This window comes from Miniopterus natalensis, chromosome 9 (assembly GCF_054644295.1).
Source record: "Miniopterus natalensis isolate mMinNat1 chromosome 9, mMinNat1.hap1, whole genome shotgun sequence".
NCBI classification, from domain to species: domain Eukaryota; kingdom Metazoa; phylum Chordata; class Mammalia; order Chiroptera; family Miniopteridae; genus Miniopterus; species Miniopterus natalensis.
This window is the reverse complement of record NC_142089.1, coordinates 58,273,992-58,290,587: the sequence shown is the minus strand read 5'-3', so window position 1 is coordinate 58,290,587 and position 16,596 is coordinate 58,273,992. Positions and strand designations below refer to the sequence as shown.

The 16,596-nt window shown below is 34.7% G+C and overlaps 1 protein-coding gene across 4 annotated transcripts in view; it reads right to left on the bottom strand.

Annotated features, from left to right (window-relative positions):
* Nucleotides 1–16,596, bottom strand: part of BTBD8 (BTB domain containing 8) — a 77,663-nt gene that overhangs the window by 16,267 nt on the left and 44,800 nt on the right. For 3 of the 4 annotated variants that reach the window (XM_016197193.2, XM_016197192.2, XM_087820585.1), the window contains 5 exons: nt 12,916–12,996; nt 11,574–11,670; nt 6,819–6,907; nt 6,287–6,389; nt 119–301 (listed from right to left, as the gene is read on the bottom strand). In XM_016197193.2, coding sequence (XP_016052679.2) covers nt 119–301; nt 6,287–6,389; nt 6,819–6,907; nt 11,574–11,670; nt 12,916–12,996 — 553 coding nt within the window. Of the gene's footprint in view, nt 1–118; nt 302–6,286; nt 6,390–6,818; nt 6,908–11,573; nt 11,671–12,915; nt 12,997–16,596 lie in introns of those variants that run through there. The other variant, XM_016197194.2, reaches the window with a different exon arrangement.

Here is a 16,596-nt window from a genome sequence, read left to right as displayed (position 1 = left end):
ATTTATTTAAGCCATACTAATTTAATCAATGACAACCTGTATTTAAAAACTCTTGCGTAATTATAATCTGAACACAAAGATGAAACTAAATATAGGATTATAATTTTAGACATAGTACCTGTAAGAGAAGAGCAAAATTTTCACTTTGAATGATCTTTGAGAAGTTTTCTATAATAAATGCAATGCATTCTTCCTGTAGCTGAGATGCCATAGTCAGTGCTGCTTCTGTCCACTTCACTCTGGGTAAACTGATGATTAGTCTGTCACTTTCCATCAGAAGAAAAGCAGCATTCTTATCATTCTTATAATTTAAAAAAATATTGGAAAAAAGTTAGACTATTGCTCATAAAATAATTTTCTAAGCAAATCAATTACTTTTGTTTTCTTGTGATGCTTCCTGCAAAAAAAACCAAAATTTCAGGTAGCAAATATTTTTATCATTAGTATTACATGTAATATTTATTCATTTATTCAGAATTATCCAAAAGGCAAACTTTGAGCTTAGAAAAAAATCTTTAAAAAAACAGCTAAAATAAACCTGAAACCTGGGAGGGGGAAAGGGGGTGGGGGGAAGGGACAATGTGGGGAAAAAGGGGAATAAAGATAAATTTAAAAAACAAACAAAAACCTGAAAGCAAAGTTATAACCACAAGAAAAACTTTCCTGAGATTTTCACTACTGAATGAATTTTTTGTCCTTATAGATATCATTCATAATTGCATGGCTACACTAGCATAGCCTTAATTCTTTTATGCCTATAAAATACATGTTCTTTATTACAAATTTATAAAAGCTAAAAATTAGTTCTAATCCCCAGTGGTTTTCCCCCTCCTCTCTAATTAGTTAGACCCCTCTTTTTATGTTTTATTCATTTAATGATGATTCATTTTTATACCATAGGAAAAAATGTTCACAAATACTAATCTCTATGGAAAATGGAATGACAATACACAACTACCACAGGCTCCAAGGAAAAGAAAAAAAGTAACAATTTATAAATCACTATATCTTATTCATGTTTAATTTCTAGTTCTTCAAACAATGCTTGCTAGTAATTATTATTGAACAGTTACCTGAAAGACTGTAGTAGACTGAAAAACAGCCACAAATTTTTTGTACCCCCATCCATCAAAGAGGTGGAATCTATTTCTTCATCCTCTGTGTCTAAGACTGACCTTTTCACCTGCTCAAACCAACAGTGGTGGTGTGCAAGTTCCCGAGCCTAGGCCCCAAAAAGCCTTGCAGCTCTTTTTTTAAATTTTTCATTTAATATGTTTTTATTGATTTCAGAGAGAGAGGTAGAAATATCAATGACGACAGAGTCATCAATCCGATGCCTCCTGCCTGCCCCCTACTGGGGATCAAGCCTACAACTCAGGCAACTGCCCTGACCGGGAATTAAACTATGACCTCCTGGTTCATAGGCTGCCGCTCAACCACTGAGCCGTGCCAGCTGGGCACAGCTCTGTCTTTACCCTCTTGGAATTCTGGGGCTATGAGGTCATACAGAGTCCTGGTAAGAAAGACCACATGGAACAGCCTCCAACATAGCAATCAGTTGAAAACAGCTGCAGGACTGAGCTCAGGCAAGATTAGCTAAAGAATCATCCAGTCAACTCACAGAATTGTGAGAAATAATGAATTGTAGTTTTAAGCCACTTAGTTTTGGGGTGGTTTGTTACACAGCAATAGATAACTGATAAATCTGACAGCCTGAAATCCTTAACATAGGCTGTGTGATGTAAACTTTGCACATCCCCTGTGGCTTTTAGATCTCAACTCAAGCACTATTTCTTCCCTGACTCCTGTACCTAGATCAGATTTCCTTTATACATGTCATCAGAGAATCTTTCCCTTTTCTTTAGATTGCTTCGTTCATATGCAATTATTCAATAATGAACATAATGACGATTAATATCCAGCTCTCCAATAAGGTGCATGTTTATTGGGTATGAAACCATGTCTGTTTTTGGCTCATCATTGTATCCCCAGGGCCTAGTATAGAACTGGGTCATAGTAGACACTCAAATATTTGTTGATCTCTTAGCATTATCAGAGACTCAGTCTATAAGTCAGTTCCTAAGCTAAATTAAGTTTAATTCTTGAACACCAAGACTTTAAATTTTTCACCCATTTATCAAGAATTTTTTAAAAACATACTTCCCCTGCTTTATTTATTACAGTAAAAAGAAACCATACTTTGCTATAATTCTTTTAAAATTATTTTAGTACCATCATCCTTCTCTCTGGTGATTTCCTGAATAACTGCAACACTAAGAGTTTTAGGCAATAAGCTCAATTTGCTATACTATAGGGATTTTTCTGGCAGTAGTGCCAAATGTAGGGTATTCAAATAAACTGGCAGGTATCTAAAAAATGTTTACTACATACAAATGTTATGTTCTATGACAGTAATATCTTTTTCAAAATACAGATATAGAGTACAGTTATCATAATTTAACTTGTGGACATAAAAGATAACATAAGTGGTATGTGATCTTATTTCATACTGATCTGAATCCATGATAACATTAAATGTCAGAGTATCCTGAGGTTCAAAGAAGAAAGAAATGTAACACACTTCTAGACCAAGCACATAAAATTTTAATTCAATAGTTAACAGAACACACGATTCAAACTTCAAAAAATATAAAGGGCATTACCAAGGGAAGTCTCCCTCTTCTTCCTGTCCCAAGCCAATCATTTTCCCTTGTTCCAATCATTATTTTCTGTATCTTTCCAGAGTTATGTATATACAAACACAAATATATATAATTTTCCCCTTATTTTCCCCAAATGGAGGCATTAACATGCACAGTACTCTGTACCTTGTCTTTTACACTCAGCATACATCTGGAATATTTTTCTTATCAGTGTATAAAGAACTTTTTTTTATTGTTTAACAAACTATGTAACAATTCATAATATGGATATATCAAGTTATTCAACCAGTCCTCTTATGGACATTTATGTTGTTTCCAATTTTTTACTACTATTGTAATGTGATAGTCATAGATAACATTATTTCACACACATGTAAATATATCTATAGGATAAATTCCTAAAAATAGCATTCCTGGGTCAATACTGCTTGTCTTAGACTGGGTCTGCCTAATAACTGAGTCTGAGAAACACGCTTGTATGCACATAGTTTATTTTGAGAAGTGATTCCAAGAGGACTTGAGGCACTGGGAGAAACATGAAAGGAAGGAAAGGCAATGGAAGGGTATGTTTTCTAGATTCTTGCTACTCAAAGTATTATCCACAGCATTACCACTGCCTGAAGCTTGTTAGAAATGTTGAATCTTAGGCTCTACCCCTGGCTTACTGAATTAGAATCTACACGTAACCAAGATCCTGAAGTGTTTTATAGATAAAGTTTGAGAAGGACTGATATAGCATGCACTATCATAAGCAACTAGGGCTCAATCTTTCTGGGGACCCTCTGAAAAGTCACAGAGACTACACTTGATTATTCACCCAAAGGACAGAACAGGGAAACATTTACCCATGAGCTTCCATATCCCATTGGTCAAAGCTTGTCGGTTGGAGTTAACTCCCTTTTACTTCCAGGTTTGCAAGGTGTCAGAACTCCAGAATTGTAGATTACTGTGTGGGTAGTAGTAGCGAAGCCCCAGGATAGAGAGTGAGGAATAAGTGTGATGTGGCTGAAAGGAAGTGATGTCAGATTATACCCATGTGCAGCTGGATGCTGCAGCAATGGCTGGAGCATACACATGGGTCAAGAGGATATGAGGAGAAGAACCAGAGTACCCCAAAACATTAGCAACGTATCTGCAATAGAGCACTGTTTTGCAAACTGTAGACTCCTCTCCCAGCAATGAAGAGAAATATGTATTTTTAGTGATTCACTATCAGCATTACAAAGCAAAGTAAAATAGCAGAAAGAGAGAAAGAAAGAAGAGAAAAATAGAAAATACCAGTATATTATATGTAATAATGGTCACCATTCTTTTAGGAAAATGATTTCCATTCTATACGTGTGAGTGTACTGGGTTACAATGTAAACAACAACAAACTTTGGATTACAGTGAAAAAAGTTTGAAAAACACAGCAAAAGATGTGCTAATTTATACCTTTCCCAGGAATAAATAAAAGTAATTTGGGTTTCTTCAAATATATTCCCAGAAGTGGAATCACTGGGTCATAAGGCAGTTTTATTTTGAAATTTTGGAGGAAACTTCATAATGTTTTTCCACAGTGGTTGCACAAACCTGCATTCCCATCAACAGTGCATGAGAGTTCCCTTTTCTCCACACCCTCACCAACACTTGTTGTTTGTTGATGAGGTGATACCTCATTGTGGTTTCAATTTGCATTTCTCTGATGATTAGTGAAGCTGAGTATCTTTTCATATATCTTTTGGCCATCTGTATGTGTTCTTTGGAGAAGTGTCTATTCAAGTTCTTTTCCCATTTTTAATTGGATTCTATGTTTTTTGGTGGTCAGTTGTATAAGTTCTTTATAAATTTTGGGTAGTAACACCTTATCAGATGTATCGCTGTTGAATATGTTCTCCCACTCAGTGGGTTGTCTTTTCATTTGGCAACAGTTTCCTTTGCCATGCAAATACTTTGTTTGATGTAGTCCCATTTCTTACTTTTTTTATTTTGTTTTCCTTGCTCACGGAGATATATCAGAAAAAATATTGCTTGAGAAATGTCCAAAATTTTACTGCCTTTTTCTTCTTGTATTTTTATAATTTTGAGTCTTACATTTTAAGTCTTTAATCCATTTTTGAGTTTATTCTTATGTATGCTGTAAGAAGGTGGTCTAGCTTAATTTTTTGTTCATATCTGTCCAATTTTCCCAACACCATTTATTGAACAGACTGACTGTCTTTAACCCTTTGTATGTTCTTGCCTCCTTTGTCAAATAAGTGAGCATAAAGGCGTGGATTTATTTCTAGGCTCTCTATTCTGTTCCACTGATCTATATGTAGGCCCACACTTCTCCAAAAATAAAAAATCTTTGCTCACATTGAGAGAATGGCAGCAATTGGTTTTAAGACCTGGCTTTGTCATTTACTGACACTGTGAATTTGAATAAAGCACTTACTTCCCTGAATCTCCTTTCTCATACGTGAAATGGAGATAACAGTACCTGTCTTATACAAAATTTCAAAAAAATAAAAAGTATGTTTTGAACTGTAAAGGTCTAAATACTACTACTATTACTACTACCACTCCTTCTCCTCCTCCGTTTGCTCCTCCTCGTGGTGGCGGCGGTGGAGGTGGTGGTGGTGGTGGTGGTGGTGGTAGCAGTAGCAGTGATAGTAGCAGTGGTAGTGGTAAATGATGTTTCCACTTGTTAAACTGCATTACAGCTGGGCCATTTGTTTGCCTTCATGAACAAGAAATAACTATTCACTAATCAAAGAAACTAATGCAAAATAGCAAGCAATAAAACTACAGTCCTTGGAACAAGGCACTGAGTCGATGACCCAGGTGGCTCCCCAGCCCACATGGCCATCCCAATCTGATGACACCTCCCCCAAACACATGTCGCTTCTCTCCTTTTTGCCAGGGAGCAAGGCCAAAAAGGAAACCTAGAGCATCCTAGAGGCTGGGTATTGCTAAAGGAAGCACAGGCACTCAATTCCTACCAAGCTCTGCCATGTCCCAGTTGCTTCAGGATGAGAAGAAACATGATAAGCCCAGTGAAATTGTGAGCATGGGCCCACTGCTATACTTTATTTGCTGTGGAGTTTCTTCGTAAGAAGTGATGCTGTGTGAAATACCATAATGGTGGAAAAGGCATTCTGTGTGTCTGTGGGTAGCAGCTTTGGCAGAAACACGAGGAGCAATGAAGGCAAATTCATATCCAGAGCAAATGTCTATTCCACTGAGAACACAGCACTGCCTTTTCCATGATGAAGTCCAATGTAATTAACCTGCCACCAGGTAGACAGATGGTCCTCTTGGGGAATGTTGCCATAGAAGAGTTTCAGTGTTATATCCAAATCCACCTTAGTGAGTGGAAGTCCATGTTGCTGAGCCAATATATAACCTTCATCCCTGGTACCATGTGCCTTTTGTTCATGAACCAATATATACCTCTCTGCTTCCCTGACTGAGCCTTGACTAATGAATTTGGTACACAGGAACAGAATTGGTTCTGCGTTATCTAGAATTGGTTCTCTCATCTTGCTTTTATAAATAGTCCCACATTTATACTTAAAATATTGAAAGTACCTATACAAAACTGAATAAACTTCTAACTTCTTGAAGACAAACACAAACAAGGGTATTCAGGTTATACTTACTAAGGACTGAATCAACATGTTAAGACAATGTTTTTGAATCTCAGGAGGAACATTAGCAAAGCTTCTCTCAGACCAAAACCTTGCAAAATGCTTTACAATCCACCTGTTATAAACCAAAGAATTCCAAGTTAGAGAGAAAAAAATATTTTTCATTAAAATATTCAACAATATTTGCATTTTCAATGTGTACATATATATGTTTTGACTAACTCTTACAGTTAACTTTGTGAGCTCTTTAGTGGGCTTGAGTATGCAATCTTTTCAATAAACGGATATTTTAAATCCACTTTGGAATAATGTACATGGATTTTAACATAAATAACAATGGTTGAGCTAAAATAAAATTGATTCCAAGCACCATGAGTAATATCTAAATCAATACAACTTTTCAATTGTTACAACTAGTTAAGCATTAAGCTACATATATTGTGCCCAAGAAAACTGGCCAAGTCTAAAATTTCCCAGAAAATTAGGAGAATGAAAGAACAAAATCCCTAAATTAACAGTATCAGCACTACTTCAAATCACTTACTTCATGCAGTCAGCAAAGAGACTTTCCACTCCAACTGAATGAGCAATTATCAGGCATTCTAGTATAGATGCCAAGCTTCTGGGGACAGGCTGAAATTGATAGAAAACACTATATTTTTTCTTTTTCAACTTACAGAAGCTATAATTATTTGGTTCATATACTACCTACATTGCAGAATAAATATGTGTAATGAAAAAGTCTGTTATTCTTTTAAAATCAAGTATCACTAATAACTTCTAGTTTTATAGAATAGCATTTGAGATCTTTTAGCTGCCAGAATATACACAATTTCTATTCTAATTTCACTTAGCTTTAATTTTTTAAAGTAAAAGTGGTATAATAATTTCTAGCACATCACATTGCAATATGATCATTTGATCTAATCTGCTTCCTAAAGTACAAATATAACTTTAAGTACATGTGCAATGGAAGGTCCTACACTGACCTCAGATAAAATGATAGAATTTAATTACATCATAATTATATAACATATATTTTAAAAGCACATATACAGAAGTAATGAACTAAAATAACAAATAAATAAAATGTAGATAAATGTAGTGAAAACAACTTACTGCTCTTCATTACGCCTCTGTGCTACATGTTGCCCGTGTCACATATTTTCAGTTTTTGGACTGTGTTCCTAAACATATCTATTTCTCATTAGGGTGAACAGAGTTCAACTTCTCTTTGTACATATTGATTGTGGTTTAGGGTTTATACACTTAATAAAGACCAGCAATCAGCCAATTTGTGTATATAGTCTCTAAATGTGTCCTTCTGGAGATTACTACTCTCAGAGAAGAGCAAAAGTTTCTTCAGAAATGCCTCCAGCATAGTCCTAATAAGTTCAGTGATTTCCAGCTTTTTAAATTATGCATTGTTATTAATTTGGCTGTGTAATACCATTCTCCTTAAAGTGTTATATTAGTGTTTAAGAAATTTAATATAAATATTTTGCTTTGCATATTAACAATTGAGCTGTTCCCTTTGGATAACTGGAGGTACTCTTAAGTTGTCCTAAAATCAGAAATGACTATCTTGATACAGATTTTACAGTGATAACTCTATCAAAAAAGTTGGCTTTCTGATCCAGTTTAGGTGAGAGTATTAAACTAGAATGAGGGAACAGACTACTGGTACAGGCATACTTGACAACCTAAAAGCCCCCAGAAGTCTAAAAAACTTAAAAGTAAACACAAGAATTAAAAAGTACAACAGTCTAATTTTATTTAGGAATAACCAGCCCTCTTCAACAAAGTCCACTTATTGACATATAACTTAATAATAATTTCCATAAAATTATTAAAATATAAAATAATTTATTGCTTAAAGCAGAGACTGGCAAACTATAGCTTGTGGGACAAATCTAGCCCATCACTGTTTTTGTGAATGAAGTTTTATTGGAACACTGCTATGCCCTTTCATTTACATACTGTCTATAGCTGCTTTTGCTCTACAACAGCAGAGTTGAATAGTTGTGATAGAGACCACACAGCCCACAAAGTCTAGAATATTTACTATCTGGACTTTTATAGAAAAAGTTTGCTGACCCCTGGCTTAAAGGGTTAACTTTAGCTTTCTGAGAATATTACTTATATGGAAATAATGATTCCCAAGTGTTTTTGTAAAAATAGGATGACTCACATTTAGTTATTTTTAAAGCCTACTTGTAGAATGTGGAAAGATACATACTTAAAACATTACCTAAAAAATTAAATCAGTGGCAAAAAACCATGTAAATCCCACTATAATCCTATAAATAAAGTCCAAAAATCATGTAAAATGCAAGACTGTAAAGTCAATGAAATAACTGAAGTCAGTTTGCCAGGAGTTCCAGGGCCAGTTATGATGGATCCATCACATTATACCCAAATTTGTATTATGTATTAGGGAGTGTGTTATTAAAGGTTTACTATATTTAGGTCACTGCCAAGAAACTGCATAGCTGAGATCTACAAGTTAAAATTACATATTTAAAGATATGTTCAGACAAATAAACATTATCAAAATATATAAAGCAAATAATTTAAAGATCAGGTCAATAAAAACAGAAAGTGTACTCACGAATATCTGTTATCACAGTAATACAAACTATATTAAAATAAGTAAAATAAAGTGAAAAAAGTTTTCAACAAAATACCATATTAATAATTTTTTTTAAATTTCCTTTTCTGCTGTTTTAATGACAACAAATATGACTTTTGTGTTTTAAAACTGAGTGGATTATTGAAAGTAAAATATAAGAAGCTGCATATAGCCTATAAAACTATCCATAAAAGAGATTATTTTTAAAATGTTAGATGTAATTCGTCTATTAAGGATTCTCAGTTCAGAGGAGACACTAACATAAAACTTTTTCCCAACTAGCACTGCCAACCATCCTGTGTTCAATTCCCCCTTTTTCCGTCTCTTAATGCCATTAAAGGCAAATTTCAGCAGTTTGTGGTTACTTTTGGTATCGAAATCCAGTAGAGTACCATTAAACACCAACCTCATATCTGACTTAAATTACTGACTACATTTATAGTGGGATATATGGAATAGGGACTAGAGAGAGCATGTTCTGGTCTCCTGCCCCTCCCTCTTCTAGGTCTAACTCCTGTGGAAGAGAGCTGTGGATGGCTATGGTCATCTTAAATAACTAACCAGAGACCAAAATGGTAGTAGGGAGATGTCCTTGATTTTGCTCTAATTAAGATGGTGGTGGCCTAGGCTGATGTGGTGGCTCTTTTTGGGGTAGACTGAACTTCACCCTAGTCTGTCAGTAGATAAAGATTCTTCTAGTGGTTCATGATGCACAATGACTCCTCAGGTGGGACACAGTGTCACTTGGCCCTGTATCAGTCTCCTCTAATTTTCCTTCCTTACTAACAGGTGTAGAGTGAACTCCCCATACTTTTTCTATTTATGACAGTAATTACTGTCCCTAATCACCAGGCTAGTACAGGCTTCCCCAGCAAGCCCCCTTTAGAAATCTTCACATTCAAGTACACTCTCACTGGTTTCTGAGGCATATTTCAGGCACTCCCAAGAAATCTCTTACCACTTTCTTTTTTTCTTTAATGGAAGCTCCAGAGTAGGCTGGTTTTATAGATACAGTAGATGTCCCTCTGGGGGATGAGAAGATACTATCTCCTCATTGCAGATACCCTCTATCTTTAATCTTTATTTGGGATATGCTTGGTTCTTCCTCCTCACTTTTATTTGGCCATGAAGATGGGGAAAGCAGATGAAAGAGAAGGAAGATCTTTCACCAGAATTCTTCACTCTCTAACAAAGCTGAGGATACCACAGATTGCCCTCTTACGTAGAGAGGCTGGAATAAATAGTTGAGTAAAGGTGGCTGAGGAGTTAAACTGTTTCTCAGTAAACCCTGAGAGAGTGGTAGTGGTGGTGGTACAGAACCCAGCTGTTCATGGTTCTGTTTTGGTACATGGAGTGCTACCTTAGCTACAACTTATAGAAAGCTAGAAAAAGTCCTACCCAAGCACAAAAATCTAAATTTAAGTATTATTGAAATTATTAAAATTACCAAATAAATTGTAAGATTTATACAATGTACATTGTTGCTTTGAGTATCCAATAAGAGGGGAACATTGATGTAAACAATTTTGCTAAGATTCATTTTTTATTGACTATAAAAGTAATACATATCGCCCTGGCCAGGAGGCTCAGCCAGTTGGAGCATCATCCTGTACACCAAAAAGTTGCAGGTTCAATTACCAGTCAGGGCATGTATGGGAGGTGGCCAATGTTTCTCTCTCACATCAATGTTTCTCTCACCCTCTCCCTTCTTCGCTCTCTAAAAGTCAATGGAAACATATCCTCGGGTAAGATTAAAAAAGAAAAGTAATACATACCATTGTAGAAAATTTACAAAATGTAGAAAGCATAAATAAGAAAATAAAAAATAAACTACACGAGTAAATTAAAACAATGCAGAAACTAAAACCAATGTACAAAATAGCCTCTGTACAAACATATAATATGGGATCTTTCTTTAGACAATCAATTTATGTTTACATAAACTAAAATTTAAAAGTCAGTATTTATACTCCACCTGGGAAGACAGGGAGAAGAGAGATATATTCTACCCCAAGTACATGCTATAAAGAGAAGTGGTAGAAAGTGGTATAATTTTAGGAAAAAGAACCAATGAAGCACTGTCATAAATGCACCTTGATAAAAGGGAAAGTAACTTTGGTTCCCGATTTCCTTTCTTTTCGTTCCAAACCCTAAGTCCCAGCTATATACTCTATCTTTGAATTACAGAGGATACTCCTATATCCTTTCAATAAACCCCCACCTCAATTTGATTTAATTTAAAATAATCTTGCCCAAGCCGGTTTGGCTCAGTGGTTAGAGCGTCAGCCCACGGACCGAAGGGTCCCAGGTTCAATTCCGGCCAAGGGCATGTACCTTGGTTGCAGGCTCGATCCTCAGCCCTGGTAGTGGCGAGTGAGGGAGGAAACCAATCGATGTGCCGATCACACAGATGTCCCCCCCTCCCCCGCCTTCCCTTCCACTCTCTCTGAAAAGCAATGGAAAAAATATCCTCGGGTGAGGATTACAAAAAAAATTAAATAATCTTAATTTCTGTTATGTTTTTTGTAAGTACAGCATGAGTTATTTCTCAACTGAAGTTCCCATTAGTTAAATTAACTTAATATTTTAAAGACTTAAAGCACTTTTTACTATCAGAGTTAAAAATGTAGTAGGTAATAGTATATGACTTTAAGACTCAATAATTACCTTCTGAAAGAAATTACAATAATCTCTTCTTAAAATATAGATTGCTACTTCTTTTAATCCTTCTAGTCCATATATATCAGCCATATTGAGTATCTTACTAAAATAAAAATAGATATGGTGTTAATTTTCCAATTTAAAAACTAAGACATACTACATAGTAATTTCTTAATAATATATAGTCTGTTCAGAAAAAAAGAAAATTCTGAATTATTTTAATTCTAACTTTCTGCCCTACATAATAAATTATCTTTAAGGATCATAAAAAGGCCAAAAGTTGAAAGCACTGTCACAGGATTTGAATAGTGGAGAATAACAAGAGGTAAACCTGAAGCTGTTTCAACCAAACACCCCTCAGATTCTCATATATACACATACACATGTATATATAGGATCTCAAAGTCCAGGAAACTACTTTGAAGGCTGTTAAAGTTACAACTCTTTGCAACAAGTCTGTAAAAATAAATGTTTGGAGGTAGGGCAATTAATTGATGCTTATCAGGTTGAAATGCTTACAATGACCCTAAGATTAGAGACAGCATTCAGTTATTCAAAAACATTTATGTTGCTTCTTCCATTTGACAAATATTTCTGAGCAACCATACATACTTAGGTACTTAGGAAACCAACAAGCCTTGAGAGCATGATAAAATTTATATAGGTTTCCCTGGGGAATACTTCAGTACTTAATCCTTGTGACTCATGAAACTTTGCCCCCAAATCATATTTATTCAGTTTGTAATTAAAAGAACCAATGAATATTTAAAAATAAAAGAGCAGCTTTCACTTTGTCTGATGTTAGAATAGCAATAAAAGGAGAAGACATCCAGAAAATCAGGTGAGCAGGTACATTTCACTCTCCAGCAGGATTTCAGAAGTTTAAGTGGCATTTCACTATAGAGCACTGAAGAAGCACATCGTTGTTGGTCTTTAGGATGCCTATATTCTTAAATAAATTTTAAGATTTTTCTTTTGCTGTTTTAAGAGACACCCTAAAGTTAAAAAATAAAGTAGTAAAATAATTGTTCAAAATTTGATAAAGTTTCAATTTTATTTTGGAAAATCCTCTTCTTTATTTTCTAAAACAAATATAAGGTTTTTCTAACATAATTTAAGTCTAATAAAGACTTTCCTTAATCTTATTACTGTGAGTTGTTAGAACATTTTTTCTCCTAGAAACAGTGACTTATTATTTTTAAATATTCCCAAGTACACACACAATATGGCAAAAGGGGTAATGAAAGTGAAGCTTCTACTTCACTGACACTGTGAAACAGCTCCACAAAGCAGAAGCCAAAAAATTTTAATACTTTTGTATTTAAAATCATTAAAAAGTAATACATACCCAACATTAGCTTTGTCAGGAAAGTCCAAAGTTCCTCCATATATAAAATACATCATAACATTCATTTCTACATGGTTTATACTGAAAAAATAAAAGAAAACTAAACTCAATCCAGAAATAATTAAGGTTTAAATGATATTAATGATACATTCTATTTTCCCATAAACTTTAAGCCAAGGTAAAGTTTTAACCTCACTTTTATCTGAATAATAAATTCCTCAAATAACACCCTTGCAGGTACGTCATTAATTTAATATGAAGTATTATTGCAGCTATGGCTTTTTATGTTATGTTATTAGTATATTATCACATCACTGATTGTTTATTGATTGCTTACTATAGTTTAGCCTCCCATTTTCTCTCATCAGTATGACAACAATATCATTTTATATATCTCCTTGCATTCCATTTCCCACATTGCCATTAGACTGACTTCGCTAAAATGTAAAGCTGATCTAGTCCTTCCACTATGAAAACCCTTCAACATTCTCCATAGTCCATAGGAAAAAAAAAGTCCAGATTCTTTAGCTTGGTGTACAGTGTTCTTTATCATCTGACCTCTGGTTCTCCCTCTCTAGTAGCTGTTCCAAGAAAAGTGAACTACTCATTTCCTATACCTAAACTACTTATAATTCCTTATACATCTATGCCTTAGCATGTACTGTTTACTTGGCTTAAAATGTTCTCCCTCTCTACTTACTTCATCTCTCAGACACAAGATACATGATTCTTTATCTCTGATTGTTTCCTTAATGCCCCTAAGGCAAAAAAAAAAAAATCACTGACTGTTAAACACCGTAATAACTAACATCTATATTGAGTACTTACTATGAGCCAGTCATTGAGCTAATAAGCATTTTGAATGCTATTAGTGTATCTAGCCATCATAACAACTGTTGTAGATATCATTATTAGTCTCATTTTATAGATGAAAAAACTGAAATTAAATAACTTGCCCCAGGTCAAATGGCTAGTGATGGACTAATTTAAATCCAGTCAGTCTGACTCCAAAGCTTGGGCTCTTAAGTATTATGTATATACTTCCATTATCACATTTATCAAACTGACTTGTAATATCTTTGTTTACATATTTATTTCTCCTTCTAGACTGAGTTCTGTGAGGGGAGGGTTTGAATCCTCATTACCCTTGCATCTCTAGTAGAAGCAGAATCAATCCAATATCCCAGAATGAGAAGATTTTTCTATTTCCCACATAATCCTGGAGCTATGCAGTAGAATAAGAGTGGGGACAGTGCTGATAAGACCCTCACAGTTTATTAAGCATAGGACCTAAATATCTGCTAAAGGAACAAAATGAGGAAGGCAAGAAGACAAGAAATGGAGTCCCATAGGGCAGCACTCAGAAAGGTGTTTGCTTTGATTCTATGGACTTAAATAATGCATGCTTAATAAATGTTTGATGAATGTTTACATGAATGGCATATTAGGTAGGGCACTTACAGCATCTTCCCAAACCTTCAGAGGAACACACTGAGTTAAAATATATATAAATACTTTTCAACTCATTTTATAAATATAAACTGGCCCTTCCCATAGCTAAGTACTGGTTTCTACTGATTCAAAACTCCAATCTTTACTTTAATACTTAGAAAAAAGTCAATCTCTAAATGTTCTCATTTATATACTATAGATATGACAAGGTTAATTATGATATAATATCTGTAGTCTGTAAATATTAAACACTAGCATAATTACCAGATCATATACTATTCCAAACACTTTTCCTCAAATATCAAGAGCCATTCTTGTCAATGTTAATGAGAATTGGCTATTTATGTTGAAAGAATTGTTTCTTTTAAGGCTTGACATATTTAAGCAAAAAATAATAATGACTAAATAAAAACAAAAGTAGTTTTATTAACATAAATAGCAAAATCTAGACATTTCAGCCTATATATCAGTATATATGATAGCTATAAAAACAGCAAGAAACCATTTTCCTGCTGTCTTGACAGATGTTTTACTAAACTGCATTCTCAGTATTGTGTTGTAAGTCATTTGTATTTTTACTAGAAGTGTTTATTAAAGACATAATCAACCGACCTAGAACATATTACTCCAATAGCCTACAGTTTAAACAGAAAGAGTTAAAGCACTATTTCCATTTCAACATAATCAGAATAAAAGCTTGTATGAAAACATTCCATATACTCAGAGTTAGAAAAAAGAAAAATGTATGAGAGGACAGAACTCTAAGATCAGAGAGCAAACATGCATCTAGTCTAGTAAAATCTCTGTGCTTCCTAAGGTTCCCGGTTCCCGTGTGTGTGTGTTAAAGCAACATAGGAACTCATTTATTCATTCATTTATTTGTTTGGTTGTTCATCTGTTCATATTCAGTATTTATTGAATGATAGGCTCATTCTAGACCTTGAGGATACAAGATGCATGCATTCTAGAGGAAGGACATGGACAATAGACATGTAAATAACATATAAAGAAGATAATTTTAAAAGTGCCATGAAGACAGTACAACAAGACAACATAAAATAGAGTAACTGGAAAGTTTGGCTACTTTAGGTGGAACAGTCTGGGGAAAGCCCAGAGGCCAGCTCATATAGAGTCTTGTAGGTTATGGTAAAGGTTTGGATTTAATTCTGTGATGAAAAGGCACTGAAGATTTTAGTCAGAAGAGAAGTATGATCTGATTTATATTTCAAAACATCACACTGAAGGTTGAGAGCAAGCCCAAGGACTCTCCCAAGGGAGATGGGAAAACCTAATTTCATGCTTCAAAGCCCCAAGCCACCACTAGAAGACACCTGTTTTATAAAACTGAAATATGTGGGGTTTCTTCGCAGAAATACTGGCTGTGGTTCAATATCCCATATAGGAAGTGGAAAAATTCTCCCACCAGAACAGAACTTCTCCTAACCATACCCTTCTACCTCCCAACTCTGGGGCATGGGTAGAGTTAGGATTGTAGGACTCTACTATTCCTACCTCAATTTATTGAAGGCTGTCCCTCTTGCAAAATATTATATGCATTATGTCACTGAGTTACCAACTCATTAAAAACTCATTAAAATCCTGTCTTTTCTGTGAGGACAGACAGGCTTTCATTCTAATCTGTTGCAGAAAACATCCTGCAGACATGTAACACTGGCACAGTTCCAAAAGAGGCTGCTGACCAAGCAAAGCAGGCACTGCTGTCCTGGTATTGGTAACAACCCTCACTTGAACCCATCTCTCTCTAGAAAATGAGAACAATCTAATTTAGTGAAAGAAATACAAAACAAATATTGAGTACTACATACTATGTACCAAGCACCCTGCTAGGTTCTTTCCTTGCTATGTCTCATTTAATCTTTTCAACAACCTCAGGAAGTTCAGGGAAGGTAAAAATGTTCCAAAAATCATATAAAAAGTTAGGACTGGAGGTAGAAGTGCCTATAAAACACCAAAGTCCATTATCTTTCTACTATGCCACACTACCCATGGAAACATCTACCCAGGGTTACAATATAAGTTAATGTGAAAAGCAAATTTGTTTTGTAGATTACATTTTACAATATAAAAATTCTTAAAAGATGTGATTTTTTTAAAAAGTAAAATTCCTAAATCCCCTTTAGTCTTTCTATGGCTTTATATACCATGATACTAATAACATTTTAGGTAGTAATTTGAGACAGTGAATTTGATATGTGATACAAGAGAAAA